This window comes from Trachurus trachurus (assembly GCF_905171665.1).
Source record: "Trachurus trachurus genome assembly, chromosome: 15".
In the NCBI taxonomy this organism is placed as follows: Eukaryota; Metazoa; Chordata; class Actinopteri; order Carangiformes; family Carangidae; genus Trachurus; species Trachurus trachurus.
The window spans coordinates 25,929,343-25,945,302 of NC_139906.1; the positions used below are offsets into that span (position 1 = coordinate 25,929,343).

Sequence of the window (15,960 nt, forward strand, 5' to 3'; positions counted from 1 at the left end):
TCCTCTTAGCAGCTGCGGAGGAAGGTTGTTAGGGAAAGTGACATGGGCAGCAACCTGTTGAAGACCAATCAACTGATTCCCCTGCTGATTCTCCAGCTGCTCTCCTTCCTCACATCCCCGCCCTCACTCAATGGCCTCCATCTAAGCAGGGTATTTTTAGTCAGTTGCCCGCTCCCCTGAAACCAGTAACCTCCTTTCTAACAGTGTGTCAACACACGCACGTACGCTGTGTAAGCTGCCCTTGCATTAGTAGCTGTACCATGAGGGTTGGCAAAAAACACAAGGCTCTGACATGAACAGGGCTGCAACTAAAGATTATTTTCTTTATCGATTAATCTGTTGATTATTTAAAAGATTAATTGATGAGTTGTTTGGTCATAAAATATAAAACAATGGTGTCTCCATTGTTAAAGTGTAGCGTTATTTTCTCAGAGGTTTGACGTACCCACCCATCTTTTTCCGGTAAGTCGTCATGGAAACGTGACACTCACGGATCTACCAAAGATACTCTATCTACTGTTTGGACCAGAGTGAAAACAAACATGTAGCTGCATGGATTAGGTCTGCAACTAACGATTATTTTCATTATGGATTAATCTGTCAATTATGTAAACAATTAATCAATTATTTGTTTGGTCAATAAAATGTTTAAGAAATGTTGAAAAATGTCAATCAGTGTTTCCCAAACCACAAGATGACGTCCTCAAATGTCTTGTTTTGTCCACAAACCAAAGAGAGACTCAGTTTATTGTCATAAAGGAACAAAGAAACCAGAAATATTCACATTTAAGAAGCTGAAATCAGAGAATTTGGACATTTTTTCTTAAAGAACTACCCAAACCGATAATTTAATTATCAGAATAGTTTACTTAAAGCAGAAGTAAGTGATATATTTGTGTTAATATAAGTCTTAAATAGTTATATCTTCCGACAGCAATCACTTACATAGAGTGTTTGGTCTGAATCACGGGTCTGTCAGTCACTCTGCTCTGCTCTGAGTCGAGGAGAAAACATTTATCGTATCCTACAGTTTTTATCCAATGAGGAGAGAGAACGGCATGCAGGGCTGTGTGTGCAGCCAAGGAACGCCGTGAATGTGGTGACGTAGGGACGAGAACTGTTATGGTGCGTTCAAGGAAACTCGTTTTTTTCCGACCTGTGAAGTCGTACCAGTTCGATCTGGTACATAGACTGTACAAAAAGACGTACTGGTACGATTTCACGGGTCGGAAGTTACGAGTGGCCGTTATGACTTTCACCCGTAAAACAGGTCGGAAAAACACGAGTGGGTTGCCTGGAACGCTACAAAGTCGTAAGTTGTGACTTGAAGCTGTAATTTATGATTTCAAAAGCCTGCCTGGAACGCAGCATTAGCGAAAACGACCGGATCACTCACTTCTGCTTTAAGTTAATTATTGTTCCATTCATTGATTAATTGTTGCAGCTCTAGACATGAAAACCATCTGTTGCATGGCCGCTGCCTCTGCACTACATCTAGATTATGGTATGGGATTGAACAGAATGGAATTCTTATGTGGCTGTTTAAGATATGACAAATATGACAAAATGAAGTCTTGTTCTAAAAAGAAGTGGTCCCATAATTCAGCTGAGTTTGGAACAGTCAACAGAGTGAGAAGATGTTGTGAGCTGTGGTTGTCTGGGGAACCATTCCAAGCCTTACTGGTAGTAAAAGCTGTCACTTATTTATGCTCTCATTTTGCACAGCAAATGAGGTGGTCAGGAGTTGGAGCACGTCGGGGTCACTTCACTTCCTCCCATCACTCCTGGTTTGGTCTGGTCTGCTCAAATCACAGCAGTGGAGTATTTGTTTGAGAGTGCCATTTCTATTTGGTTCTCATTCTGGTCTTAGATCGTTACAGTGTAGGAGATGAGACACACTATGAGATGAATGCAGAGCATGATGCCACTGTGTCACCATGCCCTGCACTGTATCTGGTTACTGCTCGGCCACACATACCAAAAGTGTAGAGCTGCTGTCCTCAGTATTGAATTTGTAATGAAGGATGAGTTTACTCTGTTCTGAGTCTTTGTCTTTTTTTTGTTTGGTGCTTTAGTCAGTGACACTGTCCTGGTCATAAAAGCAGCAGCTTGGACGTGGCTCTCTCTGCTGTGATCACAGAGAGGAAGAAAAACAGCTTCAGCTGGATAAAAACACAAATATGAAATGCTGATGTCATGTCATGGATGTGCTAATATTATGCCATCCAGTGACATTTAGTGGTTGTTCCAGCAGCTTTAGCTTAAAAAGCACAATAGTGGTTTTACAGTGCGGTCCACTTTGAGTTCCTACACTGACTACACACAGTCCAGCTATTTATGTAGGTGTAGACCTGGTCAGGGACAATGGATCACATGACTGTGTCAAATCAGAGTCATTTGGGGACACTGTGTGACAGACATGTGTATTTTTGGTCAGGGATTTACCCACTGTGGGTGGAATTTTAGAATTTATCATTAGCTGTATCATCTGTACAAGGTTATTCCAGATTAAAGAAGAACAATTGAAGCACTGACTCCCAGTCCATAATATGAGTTCAACTCCATCCCGCACCACATTTCACACAGGCTAGTATTTCTTTATGTAACTCTGTACCCACTGTTTGAAATCTTTTATACATTTTTCATCTTCAGATCAACTTCAGTTGAGCCCTACTGACCTCATTAAAAATAATTTTGTCAGATTTGACAAAGCTCATATTCATTATGAGCACTTCTCGAGGCCGCATGTACCGAATGGTGGTCACAATTTTCCTATAAAGGAAAAATAAATGAATCTATTTATCTATCTATCTAGTATTCAAAGGGGAAGTAGCACCTGACACAACTTTTACTGACGCAACGTTTACAACACTGGTGCCATGCCTCTTTAATCTGATGAATCATGATGTATCATCTTTGTTAAATAGTAAATCAACATGCTGCTTGAAGGGTCTGCAGATCTAGTGATGAGTATTGGCAGTGGATCTCAACCTTCAGCAGCTTCCATTCAGAAATGCTGCTCATCAGCCCACATCATTGAAACCAGCATGAGAGGCATTCCTGAAAAAGCATCCAACACACCTTTCACACTTGTACATGATTCAGGGAAACTTAAATGGACAGTTCAACAATTTGGCAAATTCTTCTATTGCCATAATCCCTATAGTCATAGCAGTAGGTTCATTACCTTTCATTATCGGTGCATGTTGTTTTGAGATCAGCGGGGCAGAGACGCAAGCTGCTCAGCTAACACAATGGAGGTGAATGGTACAGGTTCCCTGTCCCTTAAAACTAATCAAATACACAATCCAACAACTCTAAAACACTCTGGTGGACAAGTTGTGACCTGCACATTCACCACGCTATGAGATAATCATGTAACATTACCAGACCGAGTTGTTTTTGGGGCAAATGCGTAGCCGGAACTACATTCCAGATACGGCTGCTAGGCGGAGTGATTTCAAAAGCGAAAGTAGTTCCGATTATTTGCTTCATGTGTCGTAATGTTACATAATGATACGTTATTTTTTATAGCGTGGCGAATGTGCAGGTCATAACTTCTGTGTATTTGATGAGTTTCACTGTGTTCACTGAGCAGCTCACGTCTCTGCCCCGCCGATCTCAAAACAACATGCACCGATAATTAAAGGTAATGAACCTACTGCTGTGACTCTAGGGATTATGGCAATAGGCGAATTTACCAAAATGTTGAACTATCCCTTTAGGGAGCTGTAATGACAGCTCTACTTTTAGGTTTGTATTTAATTGACTTCAGAGTGAGGTGAATGTGTATGTCTGTCAGATGGAGATGGAAGGACACAACTACATTATTTGGTTTCTAAGTTCTGCCTCATGCAGCTTTTTTTGTGCTGGACCTGTGCGTGTCTGGTATTAGTGTCAGGTGTAACCAAGCAACCGTTGCTTTTTTAAGTCTCCTCATCTCCACTCCACTTCTTTTCAATTATGGAGGTGGCTCGTTGCAGAGCAGATTTTTTTGTATAGCAGCATTTCTCCAGCCCCATGTCGTCGTGGTCTGAGAAAGCGGGAGCCGAGCAGACTTGTGGGGGTGAAGGAGAGAGGAGCAACGTTTTCTGAAAAAGAAAAGATCAAGGAAAATGGGAGGAGAGAACGGACAAACTTAGAGATCAGCAGAACCCAGTGAAAATAATAATAATATTGTAGCTGAACCGGAGGCCAAGAGAAAACAGGGTGAGGATTAGTTGAAAAAGTAGGGGAAGAGGGAGGAACCTCATGTGGTGGCCATGTGTTCTCAGAAGAATCACCACAGGAGGCTTCGACGGGAGCGGCCTTGACGTAATGTCCCCCACAGTCTCAGTTCAAACAGCCTGCTGCAATCCTGAGCTGGGCCGGGGCGTGTTTCTACACTGTTCGCTGAAGAATTCCCCAGTAAAGAGCCACAAGGGGAAGAAGACTGGAGGCCATGACCTCTGAGACCCAGTGGCAGCCTCAAGGTTGTGACCTCGGCTTTACCCAGGCCAGCGTGTCATCTTACTGGTTCTGTCAGCAGGAGTAGAGTTGCTGACGTTGTTAATCTTTTAAGAAACTGGTGGTATAGAAGAGATACAATTCGATTTTACTCATATATCCACCTTTTTCCAAACTCCTTAAACGGAAGCCAGTTTTGCGCTTCCGGTGGAATTGTATGCATACTAGGGATGTCAACGATTAAGCCACTTGTTTCCACAATTAATCGTGGTATTAAAAGCCACAATTAATTGATCGTAAAGACTCCTAAATACCGTCACTTTCTGAAAAAGATTATGTTGGAACCGTATCTGCAGATGTGCGTCAAAGTAAAGATAAATGCACAGATACTGGTCAATTTATCTAAAGTAACACTGAATTAGTAGGAATTTAAATGTTAGCGTGTCATTTGTATTGTGAAAAAATCATTAAACTCGTGACAATTAATGACTTAATTATTTCAAACACTTCCCCCAGTGGATTAATAACTGGTGCTATATTAAGAGATTAGTCATGTAATTATATTTTGACTATATTTGATTTTACACATTGTTGTGAAATGTATTGATGCATAACAATCATGATAATCGTAATACCGTGATTATTTCTCTGACAATAATCGTACCAAGAAAATCTATAATCGTGACATCCCTAATGCATACATTTCCATGGTTTCAGTAGCTGTCATAGTTGCGGTAAATGCATGGATCTATTAACGCCAGCTTTTAACATTGGATATCACACAAATGGACAAAAACCTGAGGTGGATACACAGTACAGATGTTTTAAAAAGTCATAAGAACAGTTCTGTGAGGACTTACAGTGTGTGCCAGTTCGGCAGCGTGATCCCAGTGAGAGAAGCTCATTAGACAAACAGCAGAGCTGCTCTGACAGCTCGTCTGTGGAGCTGCATGAGCTGGATGGAGAGGGCAGCGCAGTCATTATTTATTTGTTTCATCTAAGCGGTGCCCTCCTCACAGGACATTTGTGTGATATCCATAGCCAGCGTTAATAGGTCCGTGCGACTTTGACAGCTAATCAAACCATGGAACATAAACATAAAATTCCAACGGAAGAGCAAAACCCGCTTCCGTTTGTGGAGTTCGGAAGAAGGTGGATAGAAACAGGTATTATTGTGCGTTCCAGTTGTACTTGGGAGTCAGGAATTCTGAACGGCGTGTTGGAATTTTAATCTGGAATGTCCCCTGAAGTCAGATCTCCAACTCTGAAAGTCAGACAAATGCAACCAGCACCGACACGATGATTAATGATGGCTGCTACTCACGTAAACAGCGGTGAACACCCTGCAATTTTACTGTTTATTTTACTTCTCTTGTAATTGTCTCACATTAAAGTCAGCCATGTGCATAGCACTGTGTTCTTATCCCGGGACATTTTGCAACGCTTTCTGTATGTTTAAAAACCGACTAGCGTTGTTATCAAAATGGTATTGGTAGCAATGGCGTACAGTGGTTAACGGCTCATTACACGTTTTTGTTGTAATTTTCTTACTTTACATTGGTTTTATTAACTGGATAACACCCAACTCGGAGATGACATCATTCTGAGCTCCAAGTTTCTGACTTCCAATGTAAATGGAACGCACTAGGGGTGTAAGTAATATTGATATTTCCTTTTGCAATACTGTATTGATTTTTAAAAGCTCTGTATCTATTTTTAATTAACAATTTATTTCATGGCGGTGGTTCATTTCTGTGTTGCATTAAAACTCTGACTGCTGGTTCGCAGTAGTCATTCAGTGTCATTCAGCCATCCACTCCAATGGAACAATGAGATCTCAGAGAGTTCACAACTGTTGCTCATCACATGCTGTGTTTGCTAACTTAGCACAGTCAAAAAAGGAAAGAAATCGCAATATATCGTCTTAAGTATAGTACCGCAATATATCTCAATATATGAATGAATTTAAAAAACAAAAAACTAATGGTATATTGTCATACTCATCCATCCCAGTAGATGATGATGAATCCAGTGAGACTAGTAGAAGCTATTTTTCTGGGCAAATTGAAACGATGACCTGGATGAATGGGAATATCCATAGACTAGAAGCTACTTTGTATAAAGAATAAAACTGAAACAGGAAATACCTCCCCTTCCCTACACTATTTGGGGAACAATGCTTACACCAATTAAAATATTGCACAGTGCAACCATTATGTTTTGAAAATCAGTCCAAGGTCATTGACACAGTAGAATTTCAGTGTGATAAACGAGGCAGTGCGGCCAAGGTCCTTTGCATGGTATTTGTTAAATTCAAAACCTGAGCCAGTGGTGATGACACCTCCAAAGGAAGTCAAAGAAAGAATACCGATGCAATTCAGGTGTAAATTTACATAATTGAGGCTTTGTGTCGTACTCATCAGAAACACAAGGACACTAATGAGCGGTAACCTCTTAGTTGAGCTTCCTGTGCTGTCTGAGAAGTAGGCCATCGACTGAGGAAACAGAGGTTTGAGGACGGAGGAGGTGGAGTGAGTGAGTGAGTGGGTTTATTTTTACCTTTTGCGGCAGTATAGCTCCACTTTCTAATTAAGTGCCAATTAACTTGTGATAAGCTAGGGGCCGGTGGCAGAGCGCCACGGTGACAGATATAGCCTCGGTTCATCCTCCCTTCCTTTCCACTATTAGCCCACTTTCTCTCCAGGGTTCAGGCCTCCACGGGCCCCCCCTGGGAGCCGGCCAGGCAGGGCCAACATCTGGTCCCCCGGAATCATCACACGTCTCCGCTGCGCATCAGAGCCGGGTCAGCCTAAATCTGAGCGCTCTAGAAAAGCCCTGGATGACCAAGCTGCCGTGGCTGTTTTCTTTCCACTCACTGCTCCATGTCAACTTGATCTAGGACATGAATTCTCCAGATGAGATACTTTGAGACAGTGGTTCCCAGCCCTTTTTTGGCTCGTGACCCCATTTTAACATCACATCACTGCATTTTATTTGAAAGTGAAAGTATAGTGAAGTGAAAGTATACAGTTGTTTAAGATTGAGTGTTTTAAATCATAATCATAATTTTTAAAAAAGAATAGTAATTAGTTAAAAATATTTTTATCAGTAATTTTTTTTTTTTTATCAATTAGCCTACTAGACATTTTAGGCGACCCCTTTTGAATTCCAGGCGACCCCACGGGGTCCCGACCCAGAGGTTGAGAAACATTGCTTTAAGCTTTATTTATAAAACTGTATGGTTTTATTGCCTCATTACCATGGTCACCCCCCTTTTTCTTCCTGCAAAGTCCGCAGGTACTACTTACAGGTGATTTTTGAGAGATCGAATTAATTGCTCCTGTAGCCTCACCGCTGTGTGTGTGTGTGTGTGTGTGTGCGAAATAGCAGTGAGCGTGGCTAACAGTGATCCTGGGAGAAACCACCAAAGGAAAAGAGCTAAAAATATCTGAATGATTTGTCAAGGGCTGTCAGGTTACTGAATGGTACCATCAGATGAATCCAATGTTCACATGGTTCAGGGTCTAAACTTCACACACACACAGCCGTCTTTTTAATGTGGTATTGGTTCCACTAACTCACACGCAACGCACAGTGTGTGTTGACGACTACCTAAAATGAGGTCTGACAGTGAAGCAGCAGGGACTTATCTGTCTGACCTGCTGTACGTGTGAACTTGCGTGTGTGTGTGTGGGTGTGTGTGTTTTTCACCACAATGATCAGGTGGCAACTTTGTACCATGAAGCTTTCTGTTCCTTAATGTCTCTGTCTCCGTCTCACTCGCTTTTTCTCTTCCTTCATCCATGTGACTAATGACAACGTCCAGTGCTTATGTCCTTATATAGACCTATGCTCTGTCTGATCGAGCTGAGGCCGGGACGATGCTGTGCTCTCTCTCACATACACACACACACACACACACACACACACACACTGGGTCTCACATTAAGATGCCCCTGAAAATGTCAATGTACATCAGACATAAGCTTTTGACCACATTTATGAAACTGTGAGTATGTTGGAGTCACAGCTGTGCAAACTGCAGGTGCACTATTTTTAGCTCATGCATTAGAGGAATGACTTATACCCCGGTAACACATTTCTCTAAAACACATTTAAATTGATGTGCCTGCGTGGGTTCTGGTGTATGTGTGTGTGTGTTTGTCTCTATATGTCAGCACTGTGGTAGACTGGCAGTGTGGGGCACGTTACTTTTAAAAAGTAATTAGTTAAAGTTACTACTTACCCCCCCCCCCCCCCCCTAAAAAAAAAAAAAAGGAAAGCAAACTGAGTCAGGAACTGAATTGCTACATTATAAAAGTAACTTATTACCAGGAAAAGTAACTATTGCGTTAAAAAAAAAAGCTCAAATATGTGAAATTACTTCGCCCGTCTAACACCCATTTATCTGGAACTTGCAACTCACTCAGTATTCCTACGATGAGCGCTTTGAGTTGGTTAGTTCTAGATAAACAGCTTTTTTCCGACCAGTTGATGGGCTGAAAAAAAGTGTATGTAACGTACACTTTTTTACACATGTGGCTACTGGGCGGCGGTATGTGTGTTGCCTCTGTGCGTCCATGTGTTGTTCTATGTCTTGGGTTTCTCCTGTATTTTACTGTGATCTGTATTTTTCTGTAAACTGTATTTTATTGTGATTGTATTGTGAGTTGTATGTTGGGACTACAGATGGAAATTAGCCCTAGTGGCTAAATCTGGTACAACCATCTCTTCTCTATTCTGGATTAATGGTATTGTACATTGTCCCGTAATAATAAACTAAACTAAACTAAACTTAACGGGTGTATTATTTTATGTCGGATCTTCTTGAGGCAAGTAACGTTGCATTTTATTGGGTAACACTTTATAATAAGTGCGCTATTAAGCATTAGTTCAGCATTAATATACTGAATTCTTTATTTATAATGCATGAATTGTCACTAACAGCATTATAACGGGGGAAACAGTAATTTTTTTTGATTACTCGTTACTGAAGAAAGTGGTGCCGTTAGTACCGGCGTTATTTTATAACGCTGCTATTCCCCTCACTGTAGACTGGTGCACCACGCCCTCGCCCCATGTCAGCTGGGATTGGCTCCAGCCCCCCCCCCCCCCCTGTGATCCTACATAGATAAGCTGTATAAACAACGGATGGATGGATGTCTCTTTAAAGTAAAAATAGTTCAGCATGTTGGGAAGTACACTTCTCTCTGAAACTTATGGTTGAGATTGATATTACTCATTCATGACTGTGCATGAACAACTGAGCCGGAGCCCAGCAACCTGTTTCACCTATAGCGCAGGGACCGGAAGTGTAGGAAACCACAAGCCTAGATGCTACATGCACCTCTGAACCTCCGCCGTTTAACACCTGTGCTTGTTTGTATCTTGTGGGTGCGTTAATGTCAAGAGTCTTCTGATGGTCAAAGTGGTAGGCTGCTACAGATATCATATATATAGAAATGGTTTGTAGCCTCCCTAAAACCACAGATTGCTGTTTTACAGTGTACAGATTGTAGGCTACACAGATTACAGGAGTGATTTTAGAGGAATTTGAAACGTGGGGGAGGGAAGGCTAGCTGCGCCACTGCACCCCAGCATCCATCTTCTCAAATCAATATCCAAAAAAGCAAACTGCATACATCCCATAATGTGGAACTGTTGCTTTAAGAAACATGAACATCAGAGCTTGGACTCATCTGTTAGTGTTTGACAGTTGAAGTGATTCAAATCCAGCCATTCGCAGAGATTTCCATGTAAAGACAGGATTTCAGAGTAAAAACAACAATAGGAATGTTTTCAGATAGGGTTGTCGTGGTGATCAGGTATTTGGTGTGCGCTCCGTGCCCCGATGCCATCCACGGGAACTGCATCCACTTCTGTAATATACTTGGGCTTTGTTACAGATACCAACGGAGCCTGCTGATCCCTTGTGTATTCTTATTATAGACTTGTCTTGTTAGGACACACACACACACACACACACACACACACACACACACGGACCTGTTCACCAGACCTAGTTATCGACATAAGGAGATCTCTCCTTAAATGGTAGACTGCCCATGGCCCATGTTTCCACAGAGCAAACCAAATGAAGTCCAGATCTGGGAATAGCCTTTTAAAGCGGAGGAGAGAGAAGAGACGAAGAGAGAGAGAGATGGAAAGAATCAGACTGAGAGAGAGAGAGAGAGTCAGAGAGAGAGAGGGAAGAATGGATACAGGCAGAGTAAAAGCAGGTGAGAGGAAAACAGAGATGGCAAATGGAGAAGTTGAGTATGGGATATTATAAGGGGGGAGAGGCAACACATGGTTGTATTTACAGTGTAGATAAAACTACTGTATAAACACCCTATCAGTCTATAGACCGAATCGCCTTGTTTACAGCTACTTCCGGGTAGAGAACCAGCACGTAATTTGAATGAGAACAGTAGTAACGAACGAGACTTTAGCTATAATATATACCATATTTTCACAGTTGAAGTGATTGAAGAAACATTACTGTGTGTGTGTGTGTGTGTGTTTTGTGTTGCTATGTGGTGTACTGTATTTATTCAGTTTGAGGGAATCACAGTGTCTAGAAAGCACTTGGCTCAGCTGACAGGGACAGCTAACGGCGGTAGCAAAGCTAACGGCGGCAGCTAAGCTAACAGTGGCAGCTAAACTAACGGCGGTAGCAAGGCTAACATCAGGATGTCAACTGTTAAAACCCTCCCGTTGTCGGACACGACATGAAACTACTCCAGTTAGCTCAGTCATGTTGTAACTAAGATGGAGAAAATATTTTTTTCATGGACCGTTTATTGAGTCACTGAGTTATTAAAGTTAAACAGCTAACCGTTAGCCCGGCTAATCTATGATAACCATGACTAATTCCAAAAAGTGCACACAGAAATAGTAATGTTTGTCCAATCATTGGTTTTATAGACTTTTATAGACATCAGATTAGTCTCAACGGCGATATAGTGACATGAAAAAAACTCTCGTCCGTCACTATTGTTCTCAAACTGGTTTTCTACACAATTTGTTCTACTCCAACACCGAGATGTTTTGTGTTGATCAAGAGAAGTTTTACAAGAAATGAGTCTGTGTAGACGTCAGATATCAGAGTGGCTGCCCAGATGTCACTTTGGTATGTTTCCCTCCAACTGGCACTTTATCAGACTATGTGAGAGTTGTGTATTTATTTGATCAAGTTAAAACACGCACTGGGTTTGTGATACTGTCAGGAAGTCACTCACAGATTTTTCCTGTTTTTTCTTCTCTTTTCTCCTGCAGCCTGACAATCTACAGAAAACCTGGCTGAGGGAGTTTTACCAGGTAAGTCCAGCATCACACACACAAACACACACACACACACACAGAGCAACTAACATGTTACTGTTCAGCCTCACAATGTAGGTCATCCCCATGCTGTAAGTGCTGGAGTGATGCACGTGCAGTAATGTGCAGGACGGAGTGACGTCTCGGCTCTTGGCTGCAGTTTGTATCGTAATGTCTTTTAATGCGCTGACGCAAACTGTGTTTGTTGATTACTGCTAAAACACGTCACCTCATAAGTCGTCTCAATTGAAAAGGTTGTGTTTACATTGGTGACACCGAGTTTCACCCTTTTGCATTCACGACTGAAGAAGAATCATAATCATAATTTTCCCCATCACCCGTCTTCAGTAGCGTAGTACATGATGTGCTGTTGACATAGTAGAGCTTACCATACAGCTTCAAGTGCTGTCATGGGACTGTGACCAAAACAAACCCTTCAGGCTACTTCACCTAATCATCGTTTTAGTTGGAAGTTGTGTAGATGATCAAGTCAGATGAAAACATGTGGTTGCAACATCCTCTCTGAAAGGAGAATCTCAATCATCCAGCTGAGGCCTCTGCAGCATGCTGCTTGTTAAAGCTTCAATGCATGATGCTTTTAAACTGCTGCTTTAATTCCGTCTTTTCCTTTTTAATCAGCCCATTCAGTTTATCTTGCAGACTAATGCCACTCACCTCGCTTTCAACCTGTTTCATGCACTGTTTTTTTTCAGCCATGCAGAGCTTGAGCTCAGTCATGTTTCATATCTTTTCATCTGCATAGGAACCTCTGACTAACCGCAACTCTTTCCACTGGGGCGAGGGAAGTGAGGCAGCTACAAGTCAAGCTGCTTTCACTGTCTGAAAGTCACAGGCACAGAGAAGAGAAAGAGACACTGATAGTTTAGTGACGTAACCAGGAGGTTTTTTTCTTGTCACAGGTCTGGTTTTCTCGTGAAACAAACATACTGTGCAAAATATTTTCATTTAAAAGCCACTTTGAGTGTGCGGTTGCTATTTTGTTGTTAAGCAAATTGAAGAAGTTCAAGTCTGAAAAGAAATTTGAAATTCATCCTATCTGACAAACGTTGTCTTGATATCCTGTGTTTGTTTTGACTTGTGAGCTTATTTGGTAAAAATGTCACTTTTCTTCTCTTCCTGCTGTGATGCTGTGAGAGCAGCCCCTAGCAGTCTACCGCAGGCTGCAGCAGGTTTACATTTGACTGATAAGTGATCGCCTGATGCTCTGAGTTTTGGCCAACTCCAGAGGTTAGCAGCTCTCTTCTGAAGCTGATTCAGAACATATGAAGTTCCACAGGCTGTCACACTCTGGAATAACTAATATGGAATCACTTGGTGGAATATAGCCTAAACAAAAATAAATCTAATCTATAATCCATGAGTAGTTTTGTAAGGAAAGGAAGGAAAACAAATTCATTATTTCAAGACTTACCAGATTGTGTTTACTTTTTCATTCAGCAATACATAGTATCTATTTCCTATGTGATGTAGTTATATGTGCATTATATTGGCTACACAATGCACATTTAACTCCTTGAAGGGATATAGGTCAACATTTTGGCAAATTGGCCCATTGCCATAATCACTATAGTCATAGCAGTAGGTTCGTTACCTTTAATTGTTGGTGCAAGCTGTTTTTAGAACGGCGGAGCAGAGCCGTGAGCTGCTCAGAGCTACAGTACGCTACAGAGGCTAATGGGATTTCTTGGTTTCCCTCATCAAACTCATCAAATACACAATCCAACAACTCCAAAACGCTCTGGTGGACAAGTTGCGACCTGCACATTCACCAAACTATGAGATAATAACGGAACGTTATGAGACAGAGTTGTTTTCGAGTCAAATGCAGAGACTGCTTGATGAAAAACTGCCCCCGACAGGAATGCGCATCAGCAGTTTTGCATGAATTTACCTCTAAAACAACTCGGTCTCGTAACGTTCCGTTATTATCTCATAGCGTGGTGAATGTGCAGGTCACAACTTGTACACCAGAGCGTTTTGGAGTTGTTGGATTGTGTATTTGATGAGTTTGATGAGGGAAACCAAGAAATCCCATTAGCCTCCGTAGCGTAGCTCTGAGCAGCTCGCGACTCTGCTCGGCCGTTCTAAAAATAGCTTACACCGACAATTAACGGTAAAGAACCTACTGCTAAGACTATAGTGATTATGGCAATGGGCCAATTTGTCAAAATGTTGAACTATCCCTTTAACATATAAATAAAGTAAATACTCCAAAGTGAGTGTGATGCTGAGAGAATAAAGTGAAGTTTTGAAGTGAAAGTCTAGAGCAGCTGCAGGGTGTGTACCATGGTGTGTATCATGGTGTGTATTATGTCAGCTGAGTGTTAAAGGCCTTGTCTTCATCATATGCTTTAAAGAGCCTTTGAAGTTTGAAGGGGATGGTCATTGAGACTGTGTAGACTGCTCATCCTTGCACCTGATCATGTCTTTGACAGGTGCCATGGAGCTGATTGTGTCTTCAGTATTACCAGTGTCACTCTCAGGCCTTGTCCACACAGAAACAGAGCTTTCCCAAAACAATCTTTTTCTTGTTTGTTGTAAAAAAAAAAAGAAAAAGTTTTTCGTAAAAACAGGAGCATAGTTGAGGTGGCATGTAGCTCACTTGGCAGAGCTGCCGCCCCATGTTGAGGCTACAGTCCTCACTGCAGGTGGCCCCGGTTCGAATCCCGCATCGGGCAGCCCTTTCCTGCATGTCATTCCCCCTCTCTGCCTCCCATTTCCTGTCTCTCTCTCTACTGTACTATCAATTAAAGGCAATAAAATGCCCCAAAAATATATAAAAAAAAAAAAAAAAAAAAAAAAAAAACCAAGAGCATAGTTTGAAGAAAAGTCAGCGTACACAAACAACCACTGAAAATGACTCAAACCAGTGTTCGTTCCAGTCCAAATATGACAATGTAATGACTGCGTTTCAGCGCAGTAATGGAGGGATCTGACAGTAGTCCGCCGTTGTTGTTATTGTTGTGTGATGTCTAGAGGTGTGGCTCAGGTTACATGTTAGAGAGGTCGGGGCTATGACATCATTGGTTTGGTTGTCTACACAAAAAAACCTGTTTCCAAAAAATAGTGTTTTCGGCCTCCAGACTTAGCTTCCTTATGGAGGAAACGCAAAACGATAAAAAAAAAAAAAATGTGGATTCACTTCAACCCGTATTGGTGTGGACGGACTCTCACAAAGAGATCACACTCTCTTCCCTTTTGTGTGTCGCAAACAGCTTGCAGCCAGTGACTCATTTGAGAACAAGTTCATAGGTTGATCCAGGGCTCTAATGATCAAGTCTCATTTTCCATGTTGAAACACCTTTCTGATTTTTATTGGTGATTCATTCACAACATTTGCAGAAAAGAGAGCTAACACTATAGATGCCATCCTCTGTTATGTGAGGTGAATTCTCTCTAACACTGAAATGCTTACCCAGAGGTTTTCAGTTTACACAATGATGAATTAGGCTAATGCATCTTAATTTGAAAAATGGCAGGATATGTACAACATCAGCAGTATTTTCGTTTGGTTTTGGTTTATTTCCCCTTAAACACTTCACCAGTTACACATTCTGCATAGAAGTTGATACAATGCCGTCAAAGAAAGAAAAATGTGGCAGCACCTGACAGAAAACACTCAGAAAGGTGTTCTCCAAACTGATTGTGTTCTGTTCTGGAGATGTGTGCAGGACATAATTGGCACATTAACATGAGTGGACGGCCCAAAGACTCAATGTAGACCTCTATATAAAATTGTTCTACACTTCATTCATAATATTGCACTTATTGGAGGAATGTACAAAAACAGTTTTGTTAAAGTGTAAATGTAAGTACAGGAGCATTTCACTATGGGAATAGAAGGACACTTTATCAGGCTTCATGTTTAGGATTATCTCAGCTATTTCATTTTCATACACAAGTTAGATATTTTTTTTTAAGTATATTTTTTCAGTATGTTTTGCTCTGAGCAGCCTCTCCTCTGCTGCTCCTCCTCCATGCACTGTGCAGTAGTGGTTGGGGATTAGCTGACTTGAGACCAGTATGTAAACCAAGTAAATAAACGGCAACTCAAACACTGCTGAGAAAAACACACAGTCTTATTTACCATTCCCAGGAAGCAATGGTCCATTGGTTGTGACAGAAAATATTCCAGACTCACCCTGAACACACACACACATTCACACACAC

At 41.5% G+C, this 15,960-nt stretch overlaps 1 protein-coding gene across 1 annotated transcript in view; it reads left to right on the forward strand.

Annotated features, from left to right (window-relative positions):
- The window catches only part of inpp5a (inositol polyphosphate-5-phosphatase A), a 178,023-nt gene that overhangs the window by 39,335 nt on the left and 122,728 nt on the right, over positions 1-15,960 (forward strand). Inside the window, exon 2 of the mRNA XM_083988008.1 lies at positions 11,725-11,766. Within this exon, the coding sequence (XP_083844134.1) occupies positions 11,725-11,766 (42 nt within the window). The remainder of the gene's footprint in view (positions 1-11,724; positions 11,767-15,960) is intronic.